We start from the raw sequence: 23,915 nt of genomic DNA, 5'->3' as shown, positions 1-23,915 counted from the left end.
CACTTTCACATTACTTGAAATAATATGTCACCTTTTGAGTTGCTTTCTCATAATGCTTACGAGCAGCAAAGTCACATCACCATTCATTAAGCAGTGGATAGAGAAATCCTCTCCTGTGTAACAAAGCTTTTACAGTTTCCTATTTTTACATATAATTGTCTGATTGAGATCATTTGTTTTTATTACAAATATATATTTATCTCTAAAGAATAAAACCATGAAAAATTTGTTTTAAAAGTGCAATGAAATCTCTTACAAAAGACACTTCTGAAAGTGATTAACATTTCTGAGAATATAATTAAATATCGGCATTTACCAAATATATTTTTTATTTGTAAATAAGAGTAAATATTAGATAAATATAATATTTTATAGATATGTAAAAAAGTTTACTTAATGGTTATAAAATGAAGTTTTTTTTTTTTTTTTTTTTTTTTTTTTTTCCCTTCCAATTACCACTTGAGAAACTGAGGAGACCTTGTTAATTTAATTCTCAATTAATTTTGAAGTTTATTCAATTAAATTAATATAATACATATAATTTAAGAGTTACACATAGAATGATAATTTTTGTTTCTTCTGACAAAATTTCAATCAAAAGCTTTTTATATTTGAATTGTAATTCGTCTTATCTACACATTTATAATTTTTGATAGAAATTTGATTTATGTATAATAGGCAAGTATCTTAAGCATGTTAAACATAAACACTAACAAATTTGATGTTTCATTTTAATACTTAAATTTAAGGAAGTCTTTAAAACTAAAGCACATCATTTTAAACTAAACACAAAAACTAGGAAACACAATTTCATTTGAATCTAACATGAAAAAAAAAAAAAAAAAAAAAAAAAAAAAAAAAAAAAGGGAATTCTTCAAAACATTTTCAAGGTATAGAAAGGAAACAAATGCTTAGTAAAGACAATAATGAGTAAAATTTCTTTCTGAAGTTAAATGAGATTGCACTGAAGGCTTTCATCAGATAAGAATCCTAAATATTCACAAATATATCAAACCAATGAAAATATATATGAATTAAACAGTTGGATTATAAATATGATTATCACCTATAAGTACATCAAGCTAATCTATGATGTCAATGAGAAGGACAAGTTTAAAGATATTCTGCAGCAGCATCATAATGCTTTATAAGTATTAACATATTTCGTACAAAGAGCTAGAAATTCCAAGTCAACAAGACCAAAGTATTAGAAGAGCTGGTTACATAACAGCATGCATACATATTAAACAGGCTTTAGAAGGCTCAAATAAACTAGCAGCATAGAGGATTATTTGACCTGCTGCTAAACATAAGATGCTCTAAGAGTTTCATTGTCCATCATACAAAGATGAATGGCACCATCATTCAACATTCACTTCACATCTGTACGCAAAACATATCTGAGTATTAAGCAAAAGACATTTAATGCTATGGCAGCTAATATAGGTCCACTAAGTGAAGCCAGTTATGTTATTTTTGCAGTGGTATCATGAACAAGAAAGCTGAGTACTATAGAGCAAAACAATAACATCTTAGCAACAGATCCAAGTTTTCTTTAGGGTACATGACAACAATCATGTTTGAATATGGAGGCCTGATGCTAGAAGCTTCAGCTTCATCTTTGCTGAAGAAGGATACACAGCCCCAAATGCTGGTGTGATGATCTAAGGAGCCATCACATAAGAAAGTCAATATTCCTAACCGGCATATATAACGGTACTAAAACTCAGTGATTTGTGAAGGACATTTTGAGCCCATACACGTTGCATTTTAAGGTCGAGATTCCAATGAACATTTTTAGCAAGGTAATTTTTACCCACCCATAGCAAGGAATTGCTAAGAATGCCTCTGCCAAGTTGAGAGACTTCTTTGATCAGCTCAATCACCAGATTATTGCCAATCAAGCATTTATGGAAGCAGGTGAGACAACCCATTTTGGCAGTTTTTGAGTAAGCTGGATCCAGAGCAATATCTATGTACAAATATGCTGAAAAATACTACACATGACCTATATGTCTCCATGCTCAAAATATTTCATATCTTGTATCTATGCCATAGCTCAAAAGAGCACTACAGCCTTCTCTGAACAGTACAATTTTATCGATAAACATTTCCTTCTATTCTAACATCACAAGCATTTACATATATCAACATTACATTCAGACATATACAGTTTTATTTGATTATAACAATTTCTTCTTTATGTGCTCTTCCAGAGTGGAAGGACTGTGAGTGAAAGAATCTAGAAAACTGAAAACTAGTGCAAGAAGTACAGCTAGGATGACTGAAAGTTTATCGAGAAGAAAATATGAAGAGCATAACTATATGTAAGATTTTATGTGTTAATTACATGGGCATTTAACATAGTTACATAAGGATTTGATAATATTAACACCTAAATTAATTTTTATCTGGACCATAGTTGTAAGGTAATGCAGTATATTGAACAATTAAAAAAAGTCTTTTTCTTCAGAATTACAAATATTTGAAATTTGGTTGTCATATCATGTTAAAGTTAATATTGTAAAATGTTTCTAAAAGTTCAATAGTAAGTGAGAAGGAATAGTATATACAGGAATCTCTGTTGGATGAACTAGAATGTTCTTTGAAGAAAAGTCTAGGTGCATTAGGCATTCCACACATTAAGTGAACTTGTTATTTTTTATTTTACAACATATGCATGTCTATGGAGTAAATTTAAGTTACACATCATAATTTTTTATGCATTCTCAAAAATGAACCTAATTTTTTTTTTAAATAATAAAAATTACACAGGGAAAAAAGTGCATATTCTTACCTCTACAGCAGGTGAACCATAATAAATAGGGACAGATCCTATAACAAGTGGACGCCAAAGTTTTTCTGTTATGTAATCTCTACAAACTGCATTTTCAAAGGCTAAATTAAATTTGTATTGAGAAAGAGTAAACCAAAATGCATCAGAGTTCATGCCACTCATTGCATCAGAAAGCCTAAAAAATTCAGAGAATGAAAAGAAGCTACAAAGAAACATTCAGAAATTGAATAAAAAGTTTTCAATTTCAAGTCACCTTATAAAGTAATTTAAATGGCATGAAATTCATAATATGAAAGCCTTAGTGACATTATCTGCATTATCATCATTAAAGGGAAACTTTCATGAGCTGAAATATCACAGTTCATGGATTAACATCAATTTCAATCATATTCAGTTTTTTTTTTTATTTCAATAAAGGTACTCATATATTAATGCCACCACTTCGGCACTATATGGTATTCTCATATAGAAGGGAAAAAATTATTTATAATTGCAAAAAATTATTTATGGCTTGCATACATATTTTTTCATTTTATTTAGGTATGCATCTAAAAAATCAATTAATAAACCTAGTTGCAAGCAGTTTTTATTTCTTCCAATCTGACGGAAATTTCTTAGTAATCGCTTTAATCTTATGGAAATTTCTTAGTAATCGCTTTAAAAATATATCTAAATCAATTCCTTTAGCAATTCTGGAACAAAATACTGTTTTCTTGCAAAACAATTAATGTAGTTTCATGGAAATTTCTTAGTAATCGCTTTAAAAATATATCTAAATCAATTCCTTTAGCAATTCTGGAAGAAAATACTGTTTTCTTGCAAACAATTTAATGCAGTTTCTTCCCCTGCCGGAAAATCCCACAAGCACATATTTTTAAATTTATAAGACAAAAAATATCAGAATTTCTCTACAAAAACTGCTGGAACTTAAAATACTAAAAAGAAATCACACAAAGTTAGCAACAGGCTTATTATAGCCGAAGAATAGTTACATGCATTGTTGCAGAATTTGGCACATTCTGAAAAAGTTGGCATCTTTTACTAAAGTGGTTGCACTAATACACAAAAGCCCTAATTAGTTTACACATTTACTTAGAAATAACATTCAATAACACAGGGTAATGCATGAAAAATGGGTTGTCTGGCTGTATAAGCCTTCCGTATCACAATTCTTTGAAGATAATACATCTCGCTCATCATCTGCACATGGTTTTCGTACCCTAGTCTCCAAGGTTTTTATGTTGATAATGGGATAGTTAAGTATAGTTACAGTAATGATGCAAATGAGCTGCATCTGTCTGTGCATGCATGCAGATGAGTTTTCAATGTGCCCTCTGTAGATTGCTACTTATGCAAGAGATTTACAGTCACTAAAAAAATCTCAGAATATTAAAATTTTTAATTACATTATAAAGAGAAACTTACTCATTAATCACTATACTTAAAAAAGATTGCTAGCAAATAAAAGAAAAATCAACTTTTAGCCCAAATGACATTAACTGGGTTGTTTAATGAACTCAGCGTAATAATGGAAGACAGGCATCATCTTATTCCTGCAAGTCTGTTCAGAACCGCAGAAGAATTTCCTAAAGCATACAACTCTGTTTCATCGCATTGGATATGATAGTTTCATGACTACAGTCAAAAGTCGTTAATCCGGACTCATCGGGACTTCGGCGATTCCGGATTATCGATTTTTCCGGATTATAGATCATCAGTTTAAATCTGGTAAGATGGCATGCAGAAATTATAAAATTAAAAATATGAAACCGTAATTTATGAAATAAAGAACAATTACGATCTAAAGGGCATCAAAATTTACAAAAAAAAGCTTAATATTTATTTTACTTTATTAAACATTTCTTTCAATGTTAGTTGTTTAAGTTGCTTCGTTTTTTATGTGATAATACTTTCTCTTTAATTCTATAAACAGACATAATTTCTTGTTCCGTTACAAAGTTCCGCTGTTCAAGTCCTATAATTGCTGTGTCTACCAACTAATTTGTCAATCGAAATTTTTTCGTTTTCAATAACCTCTGTCACTTTCTTCGCTATTCGGAAGCGAATTATAATGACGAGGAATTTGATTTAAATCATATCAAAGACGGAGTACATCGAGATGAAATACTACATTTAGTAAGGAATTATAAACCAAATACAGTCAAAAGTCGTTAATCCGGACTCGTCGGGACTTCGGCGATTCCGGATTATCGATTTTTCCGGATTATAGATCATCAGTTTAAATCTGGTTAAATGGCATGCAGAAATTATAAAAGTAAAAATATGAAACCGTAATTTACGAAATAAAGAACAATTATGATCTAAAGGGTATCAAAATTTACAAAAAAAAAAAGCTTAATATTTATTTGTTTACTTTATTAAACATTTCTTTCAATGTAAGTTGTTTCAGTTGCTTCGTTTTTTTTTTTTTTTTTTTTTTTTTTTTTTTGGATAATACATTCTCTTTAATTCTATAAACAGACATAATTTCTTGTTCAGTTACGAAGTTCTGCTGTTCAAGTCCTATAATTGCTGTGTCGAGAATAACGACTAATTTGTCAATCGAAATTTTTTCGTTTTCAATAACCTATGTCACTTTCTTCGCTATCGGAAGCGAATTATAATGACGAGGCATTTGATTTAAATCATATCAAAGACGGAGTACATGGAGATGAAATACTACATTGAGTAAGCAATTATAAGCCAAATAAAATAAAAACATCTGCTCTTAAGATAAGGATAGTGCTGACAAATCAACTTCCAATTCATTACACGCCGCCGCAGCGTTAAAGATAAACAAAGTTTAGATAAACAAACGTTTAAGTTTAGATAAACAAAGAATATGCCTTTATCCATTTTTTGTTTAATGGACTCCAAAAGATACTTTCGCTTTGTATATCCTTTACATATTAGTAAATATATGTTGGAAATTCTATTTGACATAATCGAAAGTTCAAGCTTACTTTTATAAAATTGCTCTAACAGTCTTCAAAAAATAATAATCCGGATCCAACTCGAACATTAAGGAACAACGCAATCTGCAACATTAAATGAAATAGATAATTAGATAATTTTAGCTTAGCTTATCCCGTCCGTTATACATTAAACGCGCATTCGTAAACGTATTTTGCGCACGCGCACACGCAAATTCGCAGCGGTAAAGGTCTTATGCGCATGCGTCAACGCTACGCATGCGCAGAAAGTTTGTAGCTTTGAGGTCCGGATTATAGATCATTCCGGATTATGGGTGTCCGAATTAACGACTTTTGACTGTAAAATAAAAACATCTGCCCTGAAGATAAGGATAGTGTTGACAGATCAACTTCCAATTCATTGCGCGCTGCGGTGTTAAAGATAAACAAAGTTTAGATAAACAAAGGATATGCCTTTATCCATTTATTGCAGCAATTCCACTTTTTGTTCAATGGACTTCGAAACATACTTTCGATTTGTATATCCTTTACATATTAGTAAATATATATCAGAAATTTTATTTGACATAATCGAAAGTTCAAGCTTACTTTTATAAAATTGCTCTAACAGTCTGCAAAAAATAATAAGCCGCATCCAATTCGAAGATTAAGGAACAACGCAATCTGCAACATTAACTGAAATAGATAATTAGATAATTTTAGCTTAGCTTATACCGTCCGTTATACATTAAACGTGCACTCGTAAATGTATTTTGCACATGCGCACAAGCATATTTGCAGCCGTAAAGGTCTTACATTCTGCGCGACGCATGCGCAGAAAGTTTGTAGCTTTGAAGTCCGGATTATAGATCATTCTGGATTATGGGTGTCCGAATTAACGACTTTTGACTGTATATATCACTTTCTTGGAAACGGAAAAAACAAGCAGTTTTGCACATAAGAAAAATATGAAAATGTCAGCATATTTCTGGAATGTATATAAAGAACTCAAATGTATAGCATGAAACACTGTCTTGTTGAAAGAAACTATCACACATATACACATATGTTATATGTGCACATATGTTTGGTGCATGAATTCATACGATTAGCAATGATTGATGATCAGATACTGGTATGAATCAGGGTTTCTCAAATTTCTTCTTCATGAGCCAGTAAAAATGTTTATAGCTTAATGGTAAATTAAACAAATTCTAATACTTAAGTATTTCTCCTTTATTGTGACAATAACAAAAATACATACAAAAATGTAAGTCAATTAAAAAGTTTTAATGTGGAATGTGATGCTGCTTCTCATTAACTAGAACTTTCATCTCTACAGAAAAAAGATGACAATTTTACTCTTAAATCTCATTGAAATATCTAACTAATTTTTTTTTTTTCTCCCAGTATCGAGAAAGCTGTTTCACGTTTGTAAGTTGTAATGAGAAGCATTAAAAACTTAACTGCCTTTTGTAGCAAAAACTGATACTTGATGACAGCACAACTAAACTTGCCAAAACTATCAATGGTGTTCTGTCAAAGCTGTCTTATTAAGTGCTGTGACACAAAACAGTTCAATTATGGATGGAATATCCAAATCCAATAATTCCTTTTCTGATTATGTATTAATTCTGAAAGGGTTTCTTATCTATGATTGGTCCTACGAATTGAAGAAAAATATTCTTTGAGATTTGTCTGTAATTCTATCAGATGTTCACTGATAGCAAATGAAATTTCCATTGGGCATGGAACTGATATTGTATTATCTTTGCTCTTTTGTTAGCTTCATAAAAGCATTATGATTTCCTCCTTTTACAAGAAGGGTCCACAAACTGAGTTTTTTCATTGTAGCTTCCATCTTTTCTTGCCCTTTAAATACAGTTACCTTGGAATGAAAAATTTATTTTTAAAATAAGAAAATGTCACAAATGTAAAACAACTTCATCAACTCATTAACATCACTAATACAATGTTTAAATTTGAATATGCCATCTTTAGCTGTTGGTTTAAAAGCTTTAAATAAAAATTTATCTAATTTCTCAAAGTCTTGTTTACATATTGCACTTAATAACCAAGAATTCTAAGAAAGATGTTATATAAAATTTATAAATTTTATAAACTGCTATGCAGGAGTGCTATTTTGCAAGCTGCTATGCAGGAGAGTATAAAAACTCCTGCATAGCAGTTTGCATAAGGAATAGCATATTTTTTTTAATGGCCGAGGCTTCTCAGCATATGCTGCAACGTAATCATACACATTCAAGGACACTTGCCATTGCCATGAGCACCATTGCTGTCCTATCTTACACATTTTTTCCAGTTAATATCAATGATGTAAAAATATGAATGATGTAAAAATATCAACCAAGTTAAAAATTTATTGTGCTGCCATACTTCAGTCAAGCCTTATCAAGTTTTGGTAGTGCCGCAGATAACATTAAACTAGGAACTAAACAAAGAAATAAATTAATAAGTTTCAGTGTCACGGGCCATCTATGAAGACATTAAATAACTAAAACATCATATAATGATAAATTATAATATAGTTTCATGTTACTGTAATATGTAAGGTTAGTGATTTTGGTAATTTTTATCTGCAACGTGGCATTTTGCTTTCGTGACACGGTGCCAGGTCTCAACCTGGCATTCTGGAAATGCTGGTATTAAAATGATCTTTTCAGACAGCACTAAAATTCCAGATCATATAACAAAACCATCCTAAGTATGCAAACACTGCCAACAATAACCTGAGTTTCATAATCTAGATTACAATTACTAAGCTACCTAAGATACTGAGGCTATACTAAGGCTACCTGAGATAAGTTTGTTGGTCAAAATGTTTAGGGAAACAATTCATGTTTAGGGAAACAATTCTGAAATTTTGAAAGAACAGTATAGTAAATTTAGTTTTTAATTATTATTAAGAAAATCAGAGATACTAGAGAAATAAAAATAAATGTTTATTTCAATTTTTATATCATACATATAAAAGAAACCTTTTTCAGTTTTTCATGTTACAAAACATCATGCATAAAACTAACTAAATTAAATAAAAAATAAAAGAAGTAAAATAGTTTAGTTTTTAATAACTTCAATATCTTCCTTTTTACAGGTAGAAATGAGATCATGAAATAGCAAATAAAATTTACTTTTTTGCTATATCTCCATTGTAGCAAAATTTTATAATACAGATAATCTCCATATCATGAAAAAATTATGTTCTGAACAACCATTTGTACCATGAATTTATTCATAGAATGTTACTAGATTTGCTACATGTATCTTTTAACAATAAGAGTTGGAAATATTATTAAATGGATAATTAAAAATATTAAAACAAATAAAAAATACATTTTTAATTTTAATACAATGTATTATAAATTAAAGTAATTATAAATAAATAAAGAATCTTTACTAAGCTGTATGTAACTTGGACTACTATCTTTAAGGAATGTGAACGAGGTGAGGATAGATGGGCTAACAACACCGATTTCTGAAGTTTTTTTCTTAAGTATATAAAGCTTGTCTGAACAGGTTTTTTTTTTTTTTTCTTTCTTCATAAATAAGATGCAGTATGACACTGTGCACACTCATTTGTTTATTTTCATTTCGATTCTGAACATATTCCACTCTATGAGAATAAATCTGAAATTGTGGAAGTTCATAAAGCAAAAGTTTGTAAAGTCAGGATGTCTTTATTAACTTTTTATGATCAATAAAAATGGTACACTTATTGTACAGTTAGCACTTAAAATGTTACACTGAGCAAAAATTTTATATTTACTTAACAGTTTCAACAAGAAGATAAAATAGAAAAGTACTAAGAAAAATAACACTTTAATAAACAGACACTAAATTACTTCTTTACTTCTGTTCACAGAACACAAACACTAACAGAAATGCATTATGCATACATTTCATTGGCAATGCAAGCCAGCTGGTGTCATGCTGCATTACTAAATTTAATACAAGCACAATTTAAATTAATTTGTTTTATATCTTCTCTTTAAATTTCTTTTAAGAGTTCTTTTAAATTGTGTTAAATACATACAAAAGCAAACAATGTTTTATTGTTATGTAACCCGAGTTTCAAGATTTTTTAAGGAACACCATAGTTCCAAAGAGTACTGTTGGGGAAAACTGTACGACATAATAAAATGATTCACATTACAGCCTTCTACTCAAAATATATTTAGAGAAAAAAAAAAAAAAAAACTTTTAAATACATTCTTCTACCATTTACTAATGAAGTGAGCATAATTTGACATGGAATAAATGTAAAGATAGCATACAAATTATTCAAGATCCCACCAGCATTTTAATATTTTTTTTTATAAAAAATTAAAATTTTTATCTTTATAAATAACACCGTTCTTTTGCTGTCGCATAACAAAAAGTTTTCAGGCTCTTGTTGTCTTTCTATGTGGTTTCAGGCTATCTCTCGGTAATTTATTTTTTACATATTCTTCCTTCTCGAATTTTATCATGTCATTAGGACCTATACAAATACAGTACAAAATCTAAAATCTGGACATCCAATATCCGGAATGATCTAAAATCCGGACCTCAAAACCACCAACAAGGTTTTTCTCGTAGGCTTTACGCATGTGCATTTGATTACCTTGATTACAAAATACCTTATTATTGAAAAAACAAACATTTTAGCATAAATATGTACAATCAGTAATTTGGCTCTGTTGTTGCATATCTGCTTGGCACACATTTCAAACCGAAACATTCCACACAGATACATCGTTATCTGACGCCAACCTGGCGAATCGTTATTTATTATACTTTCCTTTCCTCACCGCATGTTTATCAATACATGACAACAAGATAACTTGAGTAATGACTCATGTAGCGATGCCTAAACATTTTTTTATGTTAGTAATTGAATAATAAAGTAGTATGGTAACCTTTTATGTTGACATTACGCTTGGCGATGTTTACAGATTTAAGTTAGATGTGCTAAAAAGTGTTGACGAGGAAAAATTTAACAAAATTTTCTTTCCATATGCTAAAAATAGAGTTTGTTGATGATACTCACAGACCCAAAGATTATATTTAGAGCTATTTGAATTAAGAATAACTGAATTTTTATTCACATAAACCCAGAACCAGCGCCAGGGCTCATATGGCCACACCAGGCCGAGAATTTATGACCCACAGAGACTGCATTCAGGCCATAAGATATCTAGCTTAAGTATATGTGGAAATTTATTTATTCAAAACTCTGGTAAGCCTTAAGCATGTGCAAGAAATAGACAAAAGTATAATAAATAAGTAAACTAATACAATTCAGGCTTAATTGTCTCAGTGCACGATAGAAGCAAGTGTTATGAAATGTCCAGGTGCGGGTAAGATAGCTTCCCTGCAAAGCAGGTTTAGGGTTGCCAGAAAATAACAAGGCTATGCAGGGTTGCCACATTTGGTGAGAAATCGCCTGTTTGACGACAAAATTGGCAATGTGCCATAGACAGATGGAGAACCTTCTGGAACGAATTCTTCCCGGTTTAGCCCAGAATGTTCTTGAACACAAGCCAAAAGCTATGTAAACCCTGCTGGTATGTGGAAAGTCAGTTATTGACAGTCCAGAGAGTTAGTTAGTCTGTGCGGACTCGATCGAGTTGACAGTCTGTCAGTGAGTGCGGAGTTGGTCGTCATCAAGTGCACCGAAAGTCTCTTAGTGTATCGCAGTTAGTGCATCGTCGAGAGAGTGTGTTGAGCTCTGAGAATGACTGAACTGAGGAGCTGTACTCCGAGTTGTATCGTCAAGTGCATCGCGAGTTGTAGTGTGGAGAGTCTTGAGAGTACGTGGTGTTCCAAGAACAACCGTGCAGAGTCGGGTGCTGTACTCTGGTACTTTGCTGTGAAGCTGTCTTCACCATTATAGCCTGATTGCCTGAAGGCTGTGTTGCTGATTGCTACAGCATGTCTATAGTAGTTCTTCGAGAACTGTAAAAATGAGATTTTAGAGCTGTCCTGAGAACACTGGCCAATAAAGTGTGTTTAGATACTTCATCGAGTGCTGTTGTCCTTATTAACTCTAAATCTATGAACCTGTATGAACGTAAAGGAAGAAAATAACATAACATAAGATAAAATTTAACATAACAACTTGTCATTAGTCGCCAAGCTCATGATGCATAGCCAAATATGTATAGTGAACGACAACTAAATTTGATGATGATAGCTGCAAGTTTTAAAAGTTTTCAGATATTGCAAAAAGAAAGGTGAAATTTTCCAATTAACAGATTTTGTAAAGAAATGTGGTGAAGTGGTAATAAATAAAGATGATATAAAAGAAGGTTTTCATTGTGATGGCAATGCTTCTCAATCATCAATAAATTAATGAATGGTGAAATCTGCAGTATGGTTCTAGATCCAGAAAATATCACTACTGATAGTGAAGAAAGTGACAGAGAAGTTACTAAAAACGAAAAAATTTCAATTCACAAGTTAGTTGGAATTTTCGACACAGCAGTTACAGGACTTCAACAATATAACTAAACAAGAGATTATGCCAGTCTACAGAATTAAAGAGAAAGTATTAGCAAAAAAAAATAAATAAATAAAGCAACTTAAGTAACTTACATTGAAAGAAATGTTTAATAAGGTAAACAAATAAATATTAATCTTTTTTGTAAATTTTGATACCCTTTAGATCATAAATACTTCATTATTTCATAAATCACGATTTCACATTTTTAATTTTATATTTTCTACATGCCATCTTACTTATAGATTGCCATCTTAATTATAGATTTAAATTGTTGATCTAATATCCGGAAAAATCCCAAATCCAGAATCGCCGAAGTCCCGACGAGTCCGGATTTCAGACTTCGTCGGAAGTCATTTCAGACTTCGTCCAGATTTCCTTGTAAGAAAATTTGTACTGTACAAATTTTCTTACAAGGATTGCAACAATATTTTAATCCAAAAACCAGTGTCAGATGAAATGCTCAGATATTACAGAAAGAGTAACTTCTGAAGTAATATTCCTCTTGACATAACATAATTTTACAAGGCATATAAATAATTTGCAACTAGAATATATCATCAATGAAGCTACATTTTTTTTAGAAAATTCTTTAGATCACCAATCAATGACTCACAAAATTTCTAATGTTGTCATTAGCTGTTGGAAGTTAGTAGCTAATATTATGATGGAAAGTAAAATCAGCAGCCCATTTTATTTGAAAAAAACATATCCATTCAGAATGGAACTTAGAACTATCTAAAAGAACAATGTCTATAAATGTAAATAAATAATTATCCATATCTAATGAAGTGTACAAGCTAACTGAATGTGCAGTATGCATTATTTATGCTCCTGATATTGAATGGTTATACCAATAATTACTACTTAGGTTTACACAGACTAATCAAGGACTATGTTAAATTACATCCAATAATTGGAAAATATGGCAATGTCAAAAGTTTATTTATGTTCTATTATATAAAACAATATTTGTTACCCATGTACCATGTTCCAACCTAGAATAATCTCTAACAATTAAGCTTTTACAAAACAGGGGGTTGCAAAATATTTTATAAAATTGAAAGAGGTCACTGATGAAAAATGGATACTTTCTGATTATCTAAATTCCCACCAAAAAGTTTCAAACTCATTGCCAACTTTGCAGAGCATTTGCGAATTCATAGGCAACTAATTTTTCGCCAAGCTAGTGCGCAAAAGGCAACAGCCATTTTCAAATTTGCAACACACTAAGAATTCAATACAACAAAATCAATAAATAAAACTTGAAAAGCAAAAAAACATCACTAATAAAACACATTTCTAAAAAATCCTTTTTTTTTTTTTTTTTTTTTTTTTTGTGCGGTTGTTCTTCCCATGTATACAGCAATCTGTTTTCACTTAAAAAAATCAATGAATTGCATAAACATGGCATCTGTGCAATTCAGTATTATGCAAAGGCCAAAACAGACATGCTTACCACATAACTATTTCAGTGACACATTGCTTTATTTCACAAATACTTTTTTGCAACATTTCTGCTGAAGTGCAGATAATCAGAAAGTACCAAAAAATGTTACGAAAATCATGCTTTCACTCACTTATTTTTTAAACTTTTGTAAATGTAATTATTATTACTCAAGTCAAACCCAGTTTTTATCTCATTAAAAGTGCCATAAACTTTCCACTGATTTATTTACCTTCATTTCAGCTTCTGAAGAGCTTGCGCTTAAATATCAAAGTTTTATGAGCTAAATATCAAAATTTGAGAAAACTTATCCTGGGAAGTCGCATGATAGAAGAAACAGCAAATATAGAAATAACTTACTCAGGTGGCAACTCCTTATTATGTAAACATTTTCCATAAGAATCAACAGGGATATGCTTAGAAAGTTCTTCCACGTAGGAATCCCGTTCCGAAGGTGTATTGCAGTCTGACTGTACATAGACAACAGGAGCTAATTCTTTACCTTTTGCATTTTTAACAGAAGTAGGCACAAAAAATTTCTTTGACTTTAAAGACTCCACACTTTCTAAATACTGCAAGGTGAGTGGAAGATCTGATTCCCTACGAAAAGTTGCAGTGTGGTTGAACAATTTCATCACCTACAAGAGAACTGCATGACTAATGGTTCAATTGCACATATCTAATAAAATTAAGATGCTAACTATTCATACTTTTACCAAAAGAGCTATGCATATTGTATTAAATATAATATCATACATTATAAATTGCTTTAACAGAATCTTCAATAAATATTTTACAGTGTTAAATTGTAATATTTCATGATGATGACATATATTAATGCCCCCAAATAAACAAAAGATGCAAACCTGGGTAATTTTCCTTCCATAGCAAATTATTTTCAATGCAAAAAAAACTGTAAGCATTATTTTTGTATGTTCTTTCAAGGTTCTTCATCAAAAGAGTGTATACAGCTATAAATTATTACACATCCATTATATTTTTTAATTTAGAACATTTCTTCATATAAGCCGTTTCTGAATTATACATAATTTGAAACAAAGCTTTTTATTTAAATATGTCACTGCTTAATAAAGAATTTTCATAATATTTCATATGGTTAATGCACTTTAATTAATAAAAAAACTAGAGATCCTTTACGCTGCTACTGCAGCTATTATCATTCAGAAAAAGGTTTTCCTCTTAACTCTGATAAATTACTCTTACTCTGATAAATTACTGCATGAATCAACTTTTATTCTTTCTGTAACAAAGTAAAGATAATAATAATATATAATAATTAGTTAATATATAATAATTGAATGAATATAATTTTCATGCTATTAAAACTCCAACATTTCCCAAACATGTTCAGTGAATTAAAGTATTGACTATGCTCTAGGCTAGTAAAGCTCCTCCAACTGAAAGTTTTCAGATGAAGCTAATATCTTACTTGAACCGCTATCAAATCTATTAGCTACCTTCAACTGTGCATCAACAGAAAAATTTAGGAATTTTTGCTGCTGGTAAATCTGATTGCCTGGCTTATGCAAAGGCCTCCAGAAGTACAATCTGTCCTTTCACTTCTTGTGCGAGACAGAACTGTTCAGTGAAACTTTTTCACCAGCATAAAATATCCTGGGTATGTACCACAAAACATCGCAGAATGCAAATGTTTTGGTTTGAAACTTTTCATTTAAACCAATACTCGGAGAAACTTGTTTCTTGGAAAATTGTCCTATAGCATCACATATGGCTAGATGTGAGAACCCTATTAATCAACACAAGAGTTTTCATGCAATTTTCTCCATTTTCAAGGGAAGGGAACACTAAGAAAATATTTCCAGAATCTGAGGGAATGATGCTGTTATCAAAAATATCTGGGTATATTAAGAATTTAGTGATTAAAATTGAGTAACAAAGACCAAAATATCAAAAGCAACTCAGCTCCAGACGACTGTGTTATTATACTCCAAATTTCACTCTCAATGCATCACACACACACACCCAACAAAGCCATTTGAAAAGCATTTCTGTTAAAATTTCAAACTATACAGCCATGACTAACTGCTCCAAAGAATCTTCTACAGATATATAGTCCAATGATGCTATTGATTACACTGTTCCAAACAATGACAAGTATTAGCAAGTGTGACCAATAACTTCCAAGTAGCAGATGACATAACAGTCAAATGCAATCAGCTTCCAATGAACCTACTTTGGCTCTCTCTTCTGGTGAGATACATGTCATTTGTAGCAGATTATAAAGCTGTCTGATAATTTTATTTACAACACATTTGAGACTTTGCTTGAACTAATTTACTAACTTATAAGACCTATTAGATCAAATACTGGATCTTTACAATAATACATAAATTGTTATATGACTACCACTTCATGACAATGTCACTATAAAAATAGTCATGTCGAGAGCATTCAAATACACAGAATGACCCACTTGCAATACAAATTCTGACAACTCATTTATTCAGTCTCTTCATTAACTATTGTAAAAGCAGAAGATGTCCAAGTGTTGATTTATTTGCAATTACCTTTTATAGCATTAATCATATGCATCTCATGTGAGCAAATCCGCTTGAAACAAAACAAATGTCAAATAATTTTAGCTACATTACATGTTAATCATATGCATCTCATGTGAGCAAATCCGCTTGAAACAAAACAAATGTCAAATAATTTTAGCTACATTACATGTAAGAAAAAGCTCAAATAATATTTTATTTCTCATACAAAACTATAAAATGTTTTAGGGAGCTACAAATAGAAATTTTAAAAACCAAACAGAACATGAAGAAGTCAAAGTTTACTTTACAGTCTAGTTTTAACAGACAAAAGAATGTAATATATATAACTGCTAAAATAATTTGATAAAGAAACTCTATTTAATATGATGGCAGAAATTTTTATAATGATCTAAATATTCATCAAAATCACTTTTTATATTAAAGTTTCTCTTTAACTATTTATAAAACATTTAAAAAAAGCAAAACAAAGCCTATATAAAAATGAATACTTTTTAATCTTCCTTTCCTTCACATTTTGCCTTATAGTGCCTCAGCACATTAGCTATCATTTATTGAATTTTATGCTTCTTTAAAGATCTGAATTGAAGTTGATAAGTTTTTACATATAGTAAACATTTAACATGTGAAATATTTTTTAAACTTTTGTAAATTCTTTTCACTATTAACAATATATTCTAAGGTAATTTGACACCATCATACTCATATACTTGCTGTTGATTGATGTGTCCAAAGATCAATGTCAGCCAGCTATTTGTGATTTTAGCTAAGTAATTACTTGGCTATTAAAGCCTCATTTGCATCTTCTGGTGGAAATTTTATACAAAAAAATATTACAAAACTGTTGGTTTTTTCTTCTTCTTTTAGCAAAGACTCATTTAGACAAAAGCATTGTAAAATATTCCTTGGAAAAGGCATGTAAATTTCATCTCAAAATCAATAAAAATATGTTGCATTAATAAACCATATTTAATCCAAACCTATGCTAAGTAAGTGATGGTAGTAATATATCCTGGCATGCAACATATTCATTAATTAACTATTCACCTTTTCCACAGAAAACAAGAAATTATTCTTTGGTGATTCTTCATGTAATAAAGCCCAGTCGTGATATGGCTTCCGAGGAAGAGGAAGATCAGTTGGTTTAAAATCACTTCCATAAAAAAGAAAACCCTGCAATAAATAGCCTTTTCACTTAAAAAGAAAAAATATATATAGAATAAAAAACAGACAATGAAAATAAAATTTAAAATTGCATAAAAAATAAAAAATGTTAATATGAAACACTATATTTGCTAAAATTTAGAAAATGACAAGAATTATTAGTTGATACAGAATGCCCCATACAGAAGACAACCCAGCAATGAACCTTCCATAAAATATTGTTGCATACATCTGTAAATATTTAAATCCTTTTTTATTGCATTACTGTAGTATTATGTATTTATTTATTTAGTTATTTATATATTTGTTGCTTTTAGGATTTGCTTGTTTTGCATATTCTATGCTTGGTTCTTATATTAATTACCATTTTCTCAATTCATCAATGCTTAAGTTGTAAAAATAGCTCAAGCAGAATGTGAGATATGAGCAAATACATTTCTCATAGATCTTTCCAAAGACTGCAGATGGTGGTGGTGGTTGTGGATTTTTTAGGGCATAACAGAAATATTATATATGTGCTCCAGATCTTTGTTAAATCTTTCCAAACACAAATTTAAAACCTCAGTAGATTTACAAAATCAAATGAGGTAATAAAACTATAAAAGCTGAGATGAAATATAAATAAAATTCAGATGATTTCAGAAGTCAAATAAGAATAACATCAATAAATAAGAGAAACATTAAAATGCACAGTACCAAAATACCAAGGAACAACTTCAAAGTTAAATCAAATTGAATAATGAAGACCTGTCTCTTTCAGGTAAGTTGCTAAAATGCTTCACTTAAAGACTGTCAAGATATGAGCACTCAATTAAAAAATGATGATCAAGCCTTACAGTTACAGCATTACAGTTGTTCACTCTTGGCTTTTAAAAGATGATTATAAGTAAATTGAGAAAGCACCTAACCCAGTGGGCCAGCTGTTCCATCAATGGTGAAAAGAAAAGAAAAAAGTGACCAATTCTAAGACGAGTTAAAATTACTTCCTCCCACCAGTTCCTAGTAGCCTCCTAATATCCTATTTTATGCTTGGTGCTTCACAACTTATTATTTAGCAGAATTAACATCCCATAGTTGCGGCCACTTGTTCAAGACCTTTTGCTTGATGACCTTTTGATATTACTATAAGGAAAAAGTCGATTAAAAATATGAAGTGCAGACTTTCTGTCATATTTGCCAGCTCGCCCCCTTTTGAACTGACATGATAAGGTATCCAGCAGTAAAGGATTTAATATCAATGACTATATTCAATATTTAAACTAAAAAGTATTACATTAAGTACAGAACTTTGGGACACACCCTCTTTTTGACAAACCCATGTGATAGCTCAGAGTCAATTATTATCTGGATAGTCCTCGCCATAAAAAAAATCTGGATAAATATTGGCAGACTGCCACGCAAACCATAGGGGTGAAGATCACTTAGAATGTCATACCACCATACCCTGTCATAAGCTTTTTCCTTGCCAAAGAAGAGAGAAACTAGATGGTTTCTTTCATAAAGGCTTTACAAATGGTGGTTTCCAAAAACAGCATGTAATAGATGTTTCTTCCTTCGTGAAAACCCTCTCTGATGAGTTGAGATGACATTGTCCCCCCCTTCCAAGTAGCAGACTAGGCAGAAGTTTACCATTTTTTCAAATAATCTGCGAAGACAGCTTGTAAGTGTGACAGGTTGATAGTTTAAGAGACTCTTTGGGTCTTTCTCTGTCTTAACAATGGAAGTGACTCAGCTTTCTTCCATGAACTGAGAAAAATATGCTCCTTTCATGCTTGGCTATACAGAGACAGAAGGGCAACCAATGAGTTAACAATTCTTAAGCATTTCATAACTGATGCCATAACTGACATCAATATTAACTTGAACTGTAACAGCTTGGAGACAAGCAGAGAGATGAAGGATGCTTGACAAATAGTGAAGTCTGGTAGTAAGTAAGTAGACCTACACTGCCACTGACATGGTCAGTAAAAACCTTATTCCTCCTATCAAAACAATACTTCTGAAACTTAACCTGTTGGTTGGGTTTCAAAATTGCTTCTTGTGCTGCAAAGCAGAAAGGATGTTTGCCAGTTAACTCTTTTATTAGCAAGATTCTTGTTTAATCTACGATAGTTCCACAAAAACAGAATAGCCATTATGAAAGTTTGCTTTCTTTGTGCTGCTTTTTTTGTTTTCTCTGGGGTAAAAGATATTTAGGGATATTCATTTCCAGTTCTATTTCCACTTCTGAGTCCATGTCATCTGAGCATATAACTACCTAAAGAGCTTGTGCTCATGACAGTAGATTTGTTTTCCAACTGTTTTGCATCTGTTTGCATATTTTTCTGGGTTGCAGGCTGTTAAGTGCCATACATTATTGCAATAATTTTTAGAATGGTAGTGCTGAGGTCCCCCCTAGTATGCAGACTAAGGTTTAGGTGCTGACAGTTTTAAAACAGCAGCAAAGAATATATTTTGGCACAGTAGAACATCACAACTTATGAATAGAACAGCATATATTAGGCATAAATGTAGTCAAGCAAAAGTTTTTCACCAATTCACAAAGTTGGCAATGAGTTGGAAACTTTTCAAGGGGGAAGGTAAATAATTTGAAAGTACCTGTTATATACACACCAGTTCAAATGCATTTGCATACATATTTGTGTATTAACCTTTTCATACACAAAATAAATAACAGAGCCAATGCATATATGTCATTTTATTTTACTTAGCCTAAGGAATTGATATATAGTTTCAACTCAATACTAAGTATTTAATATTTTTATGGTTTGATGAAAGTAAACATTGGCTCTTAATTTCAGCTGACAATTGCCAGATTCTATATGATTCAGTCAGTCAGTAACTAACAGTTCTTTCTGGTTTCATTCTCAAAATTAACAGGCTACACTTGAGTTCTTCATTGTTGATGAAATCCATTCGTTGTTAACATCAAAAATGTTTCTGAAAAAATGAGCTGTTTCTTTGAGAGCTTAAAAAAAATTCTTGGACTGCAGTTATAGACTAGATACTGAAATATATAAAAATAAATATACACTTATTTTGTGAAAAAATACATTTTTATCTTTATATTACACCAAAAGTATTCACCACATAAAAAAATTAGAAACCATGTACTGCAGATACATCCTTAGAATACAAAAAAGGCATCAGTCACATCAAAAAATTATATGTGATGTACTGCTCATACATATTTAGAACACACAAAAAAGTATTAATTACATTAAAAACTTAGATACCATGTACTGTACATAATCCTTAGAATACATAAAAAGTATTAGTAAAAAAATTAGATGCCATGTACTGTTCATATTCTTAGAACAGATACACAAAAAAAATTATATGCCATGCATACATTCTTAAAATTCACACACACACACACACACAAAAAAAAAAAAAAAAAAAAAAACCTGACAGGATGGTGCTGTACATATATTTTTATAATACACAAAAAGAATTAGTCACATGAAAAAAATTAGATGTCTTGTATTACACACACATCCTTAGAATACACAAAAAGAATTAATCATCTCAAAAATTAACACCCCATGGAGTAGCTGTCAATATTACTTACAATACGGCCATATACTGGATGAGTTGATTCCATGAGCTATTTTTACAAACAATTTACATCTTATGTAACTCTAAAAGACAAGTCACATACAATTTAGAAATTAAATCAAAATGCTATATATTGCATTTCATGCCATCATTAAATTAAAAAAGGGGAAGGGAATTGATTTCTAGTAAAACTGAAGCAGCCTAAAAGAAAAAAATAAAGCAAATTTCAACCATCAATGAAGATAAAAATGAATATAAAACATTAAATAAATAAATTAAATACCTGCTTGTTCAAGTGGGGGAGGAAGAGAAAAAAGTAGCAGTTAGCAATAAATAAATATTAAGAAAGCTTTTCTATATTTTCACAGTATTAAACGATGCAGCAATTTGCAAATGGAAAAGAAGAAAAAGTAAAAACAATGCACAATAAGCAATACATAAAATCTATACCTATCCAATAAACAAAATATAAAGTGTATACCTATTCAATAAGCAAAACATAAGATATACACAGTCTCATAAAATCTATAGCCTTGTTCTTAAAAACAAAGTCTTATATTATAGTCTTATTCTTGAAAACAAAGTTTTAGACATACCTCTAAAAGTATGAAAAACAATATAAGATTGATAAACATTATAAAGAAAGCATAAAGATTGCTAATTGTAAAAAATGTTAATTTTGGCCACAAATAAATATATATATTTAGGTTAACTATATTTTTTCAAGCGTGTCCATATTTAAATTCAGTTGATTATCGTGGTGCACAACCTTTGGCCTCTTGCGAGTACATTTCGGCCTATCGCGAGCACATTTCCAAAACATCACCATTTATGTTAAACAGATTTCCAGTCTTATGTGATACGTCTGAAATATTAATTTTCGCAAATGGGTTTGAGATGAATAATAATATTGGTTGAACTTTATGGAAATCAGAGAAGCGGAGTTCAAAATTTAGTGCATTTAGGTTTTCCGAGTATTTCTCTGTTTCAGTTGCCTTGTGGTTATTAATATGGTTTGGTAAATTCTGAAAATGGATGAAATTGTTTTCTTCCATCTGATTTATCCACAAATTTAACTTTATCTGAAAAGCAGTTATAGTCCCAGTCAATTGAAAAAAAGCATTTTACTGTTCCCTGGAGATTTTCATTCAGTTTGTTCAGTTTAGCTGTTCTGCCCATGAGAAAATACAGATCGGATAACCAATTATTATCATCCAATTCTATATAACTTTCATTTCTGGATTCCAAAAACTGCTTTATTGGCGAAAGAAGTTCTACAAATCGTTGAAATACTTTTCCCCTGCTGAGCCATCTAACATCGGAATGAAGCAATAATGTTCCATGTTCGCTATCATCAGTCAGCAATCAATTATTTTATAAAGTCTTGTAAGATATCTCTTATGATTATAAATGCTTACTGTATTTTAACAATTAAGAAATATAAATGAATGGTTATTTTTTAAATATTTTTTGTTCATAATAGTACCTAATCGGGCTGATGAGCACATACAAAACGATTGGCAGCACAAGGTTGGGCACCGCTGTGATAAAATAATCACAGTGAAGCATAACAAATGATTTTAAAAAAATGACATATTTAACTATTTTTAACTTTTTGCCTTTCACTACATCAGTGGTACTATATATCAGTAATGATTCAATTTAACTGAAAGCTCTGTTCAGAATGCTATCAGTATAAACTTCCCACAGGTAATTGCTCTAATCTATTAATGTTTTGTTAACCATATTCAGCCAACCATATCATACTCATTAATGCATACTTTTTTAGCTCAAAAGGACTATTAGTCTCAAACCAGCATTTTGTGTCGAATCACTTCAAATGTCTGAATCACTCATATTTTGTAATAATTTAATGAATTTTTTCTTAAAAACTCAACAATTTCAAAGCAGTGGCAGTACTGTAAGGATTAAAACATTTTTATCACCACTGTGTGAAAATGTCTATTCGAAATTCTAAAGCTATGCTGTTTTTAAATATTTTTAGCCCAATGGTGGCACTAGCCCAAATGTTCTTGAAACATGGATACGTCTATAAATGAAAAAAAAATGCCCATTTAGGCATAATTATGAAATCTGAAAGCTTTCAGATTTACATATATATATATATATATATTAGGATCCCATAACATTGAAAATAATCCACTGCTTCCTATTCTGTAGATAGCAGGTCCCAAATTTTAAGCATTTGTTTTTTCAGTATGGAAGAAACTACATAGCAATATTAATTAATTTATATTTTTGTTCATAAAAACAAAATGTAGTTTACAGAAAATCAGTCAGAGTTACAAACAAAAATGCAGATATTATGAGCATGTTATTAAGTCATGCTTATCCATAAGTGGCAATAAATCACATTGCTTGGTGGCAGTTTCTTGGTCGATTGGATAACTTGTAAGTACCAATTATATTCCCATGCCACTCACTTTCCTTTATAAGTCTTTATAAGGCTATTGTAGTAAAATTTTTGGTGTTTTTTTTTTTTTAGCCCAAAGGGGCTATTTATTTCATTTTGGCATTTTGCATAAATTCACTATAAACGGCGTTTCACTTTTCAAACTGTTGCCACCAAATATTAGAGCTCTGCATTACATTTAAAGAAATTAAATAGTGAAGAATCTGCATAAATGTGTGTATGTTTCTCGCATTGTAAGAACCAACGGTATTTAAAGACATCAAATTTTGAATAACGTACTCCTCCTTCCTCTCGAATATGGGCATCTGGAAGCCCAAATTTGGAGTTTGTTTTATTATCAATTGGCCAAAATATAAAATCTGAAAGGTTTCAGTTTTTTTTTTTTTTTTTTTTTTTTTCTTCTGATGATCTGCATTCTTTTCAAAAAAAATACTCATAAGGCAACACACTATGTTGCAACCCACAATGCTGCCAAAATGTAATTATATGGCAAACAGCCATATGCACACAAAGTCATCCAAATTTGATGGATGAGAAAAGCCATCAAATTTGGATGGCCAC

At 30.8% G+C, this 23,915-nt stretch overlaps 1 protein-coding gene across 6 annotated transcripts in view; it reads right to left on the bottom strand.

Annotated features, from left to right (window-relative positions):
• Positions 1–23,915, bottom strand: part of LOC118191423 (GDP-fucose protein O-fucosyltransferase 3-like) — a 143,799-nt gene that overhangs the window by 96,151 nt on the left and 23,733 nt on the right. For 5 of the 6 annotated variants that reach the window (XR_015039684.1, XM_035362240.2, XM_035362233.2 and 2 more), the window contains exons 4-6: positions 17,246–17,371; positions 14,019–14,296; positions 2,798–2,972 (exon numbers count right to left, since the gene is read on the bottom strand). Coding sequence is in view for 5 of the 6 variants with exons in the window: in XM_035362240.2 (XP_035218131.1) it covers positions 2,798–2,972; positions 14,019–14,296; positions 17,246–17,371 (579 nt within the window). In the remaining variant the exon portion in view is untranslated. The remainder of the gene's footprint in view (positions 1–2,797; positions 2,973–14,018; positions 14,297–17,245; positions 17,372–23,915) is intronic. The other variant, XM_035362250.2, reaches the window with a different exon arrangement.

The sequence above is a fragment of the Stegodyphus dumicola genome, chromosome 2 (assembly GCF_044657685.1).
Source record: "Stegodyphus dumicola isolate Sdum_Otavi_A_Nest chromosome 2, ASM4465768v1".
Taxonomy (NCBI): Eukaryota; Metazoa; Arthropoda; class Arachnida; order Araneae; family Eresidae; genus Stegodyphus; species Stegodyphus dumicola.
Note: the sequence above shows the minus strand (reverse complement) of the source record. Positions and strands in the feature narration are given on the sequence as shown.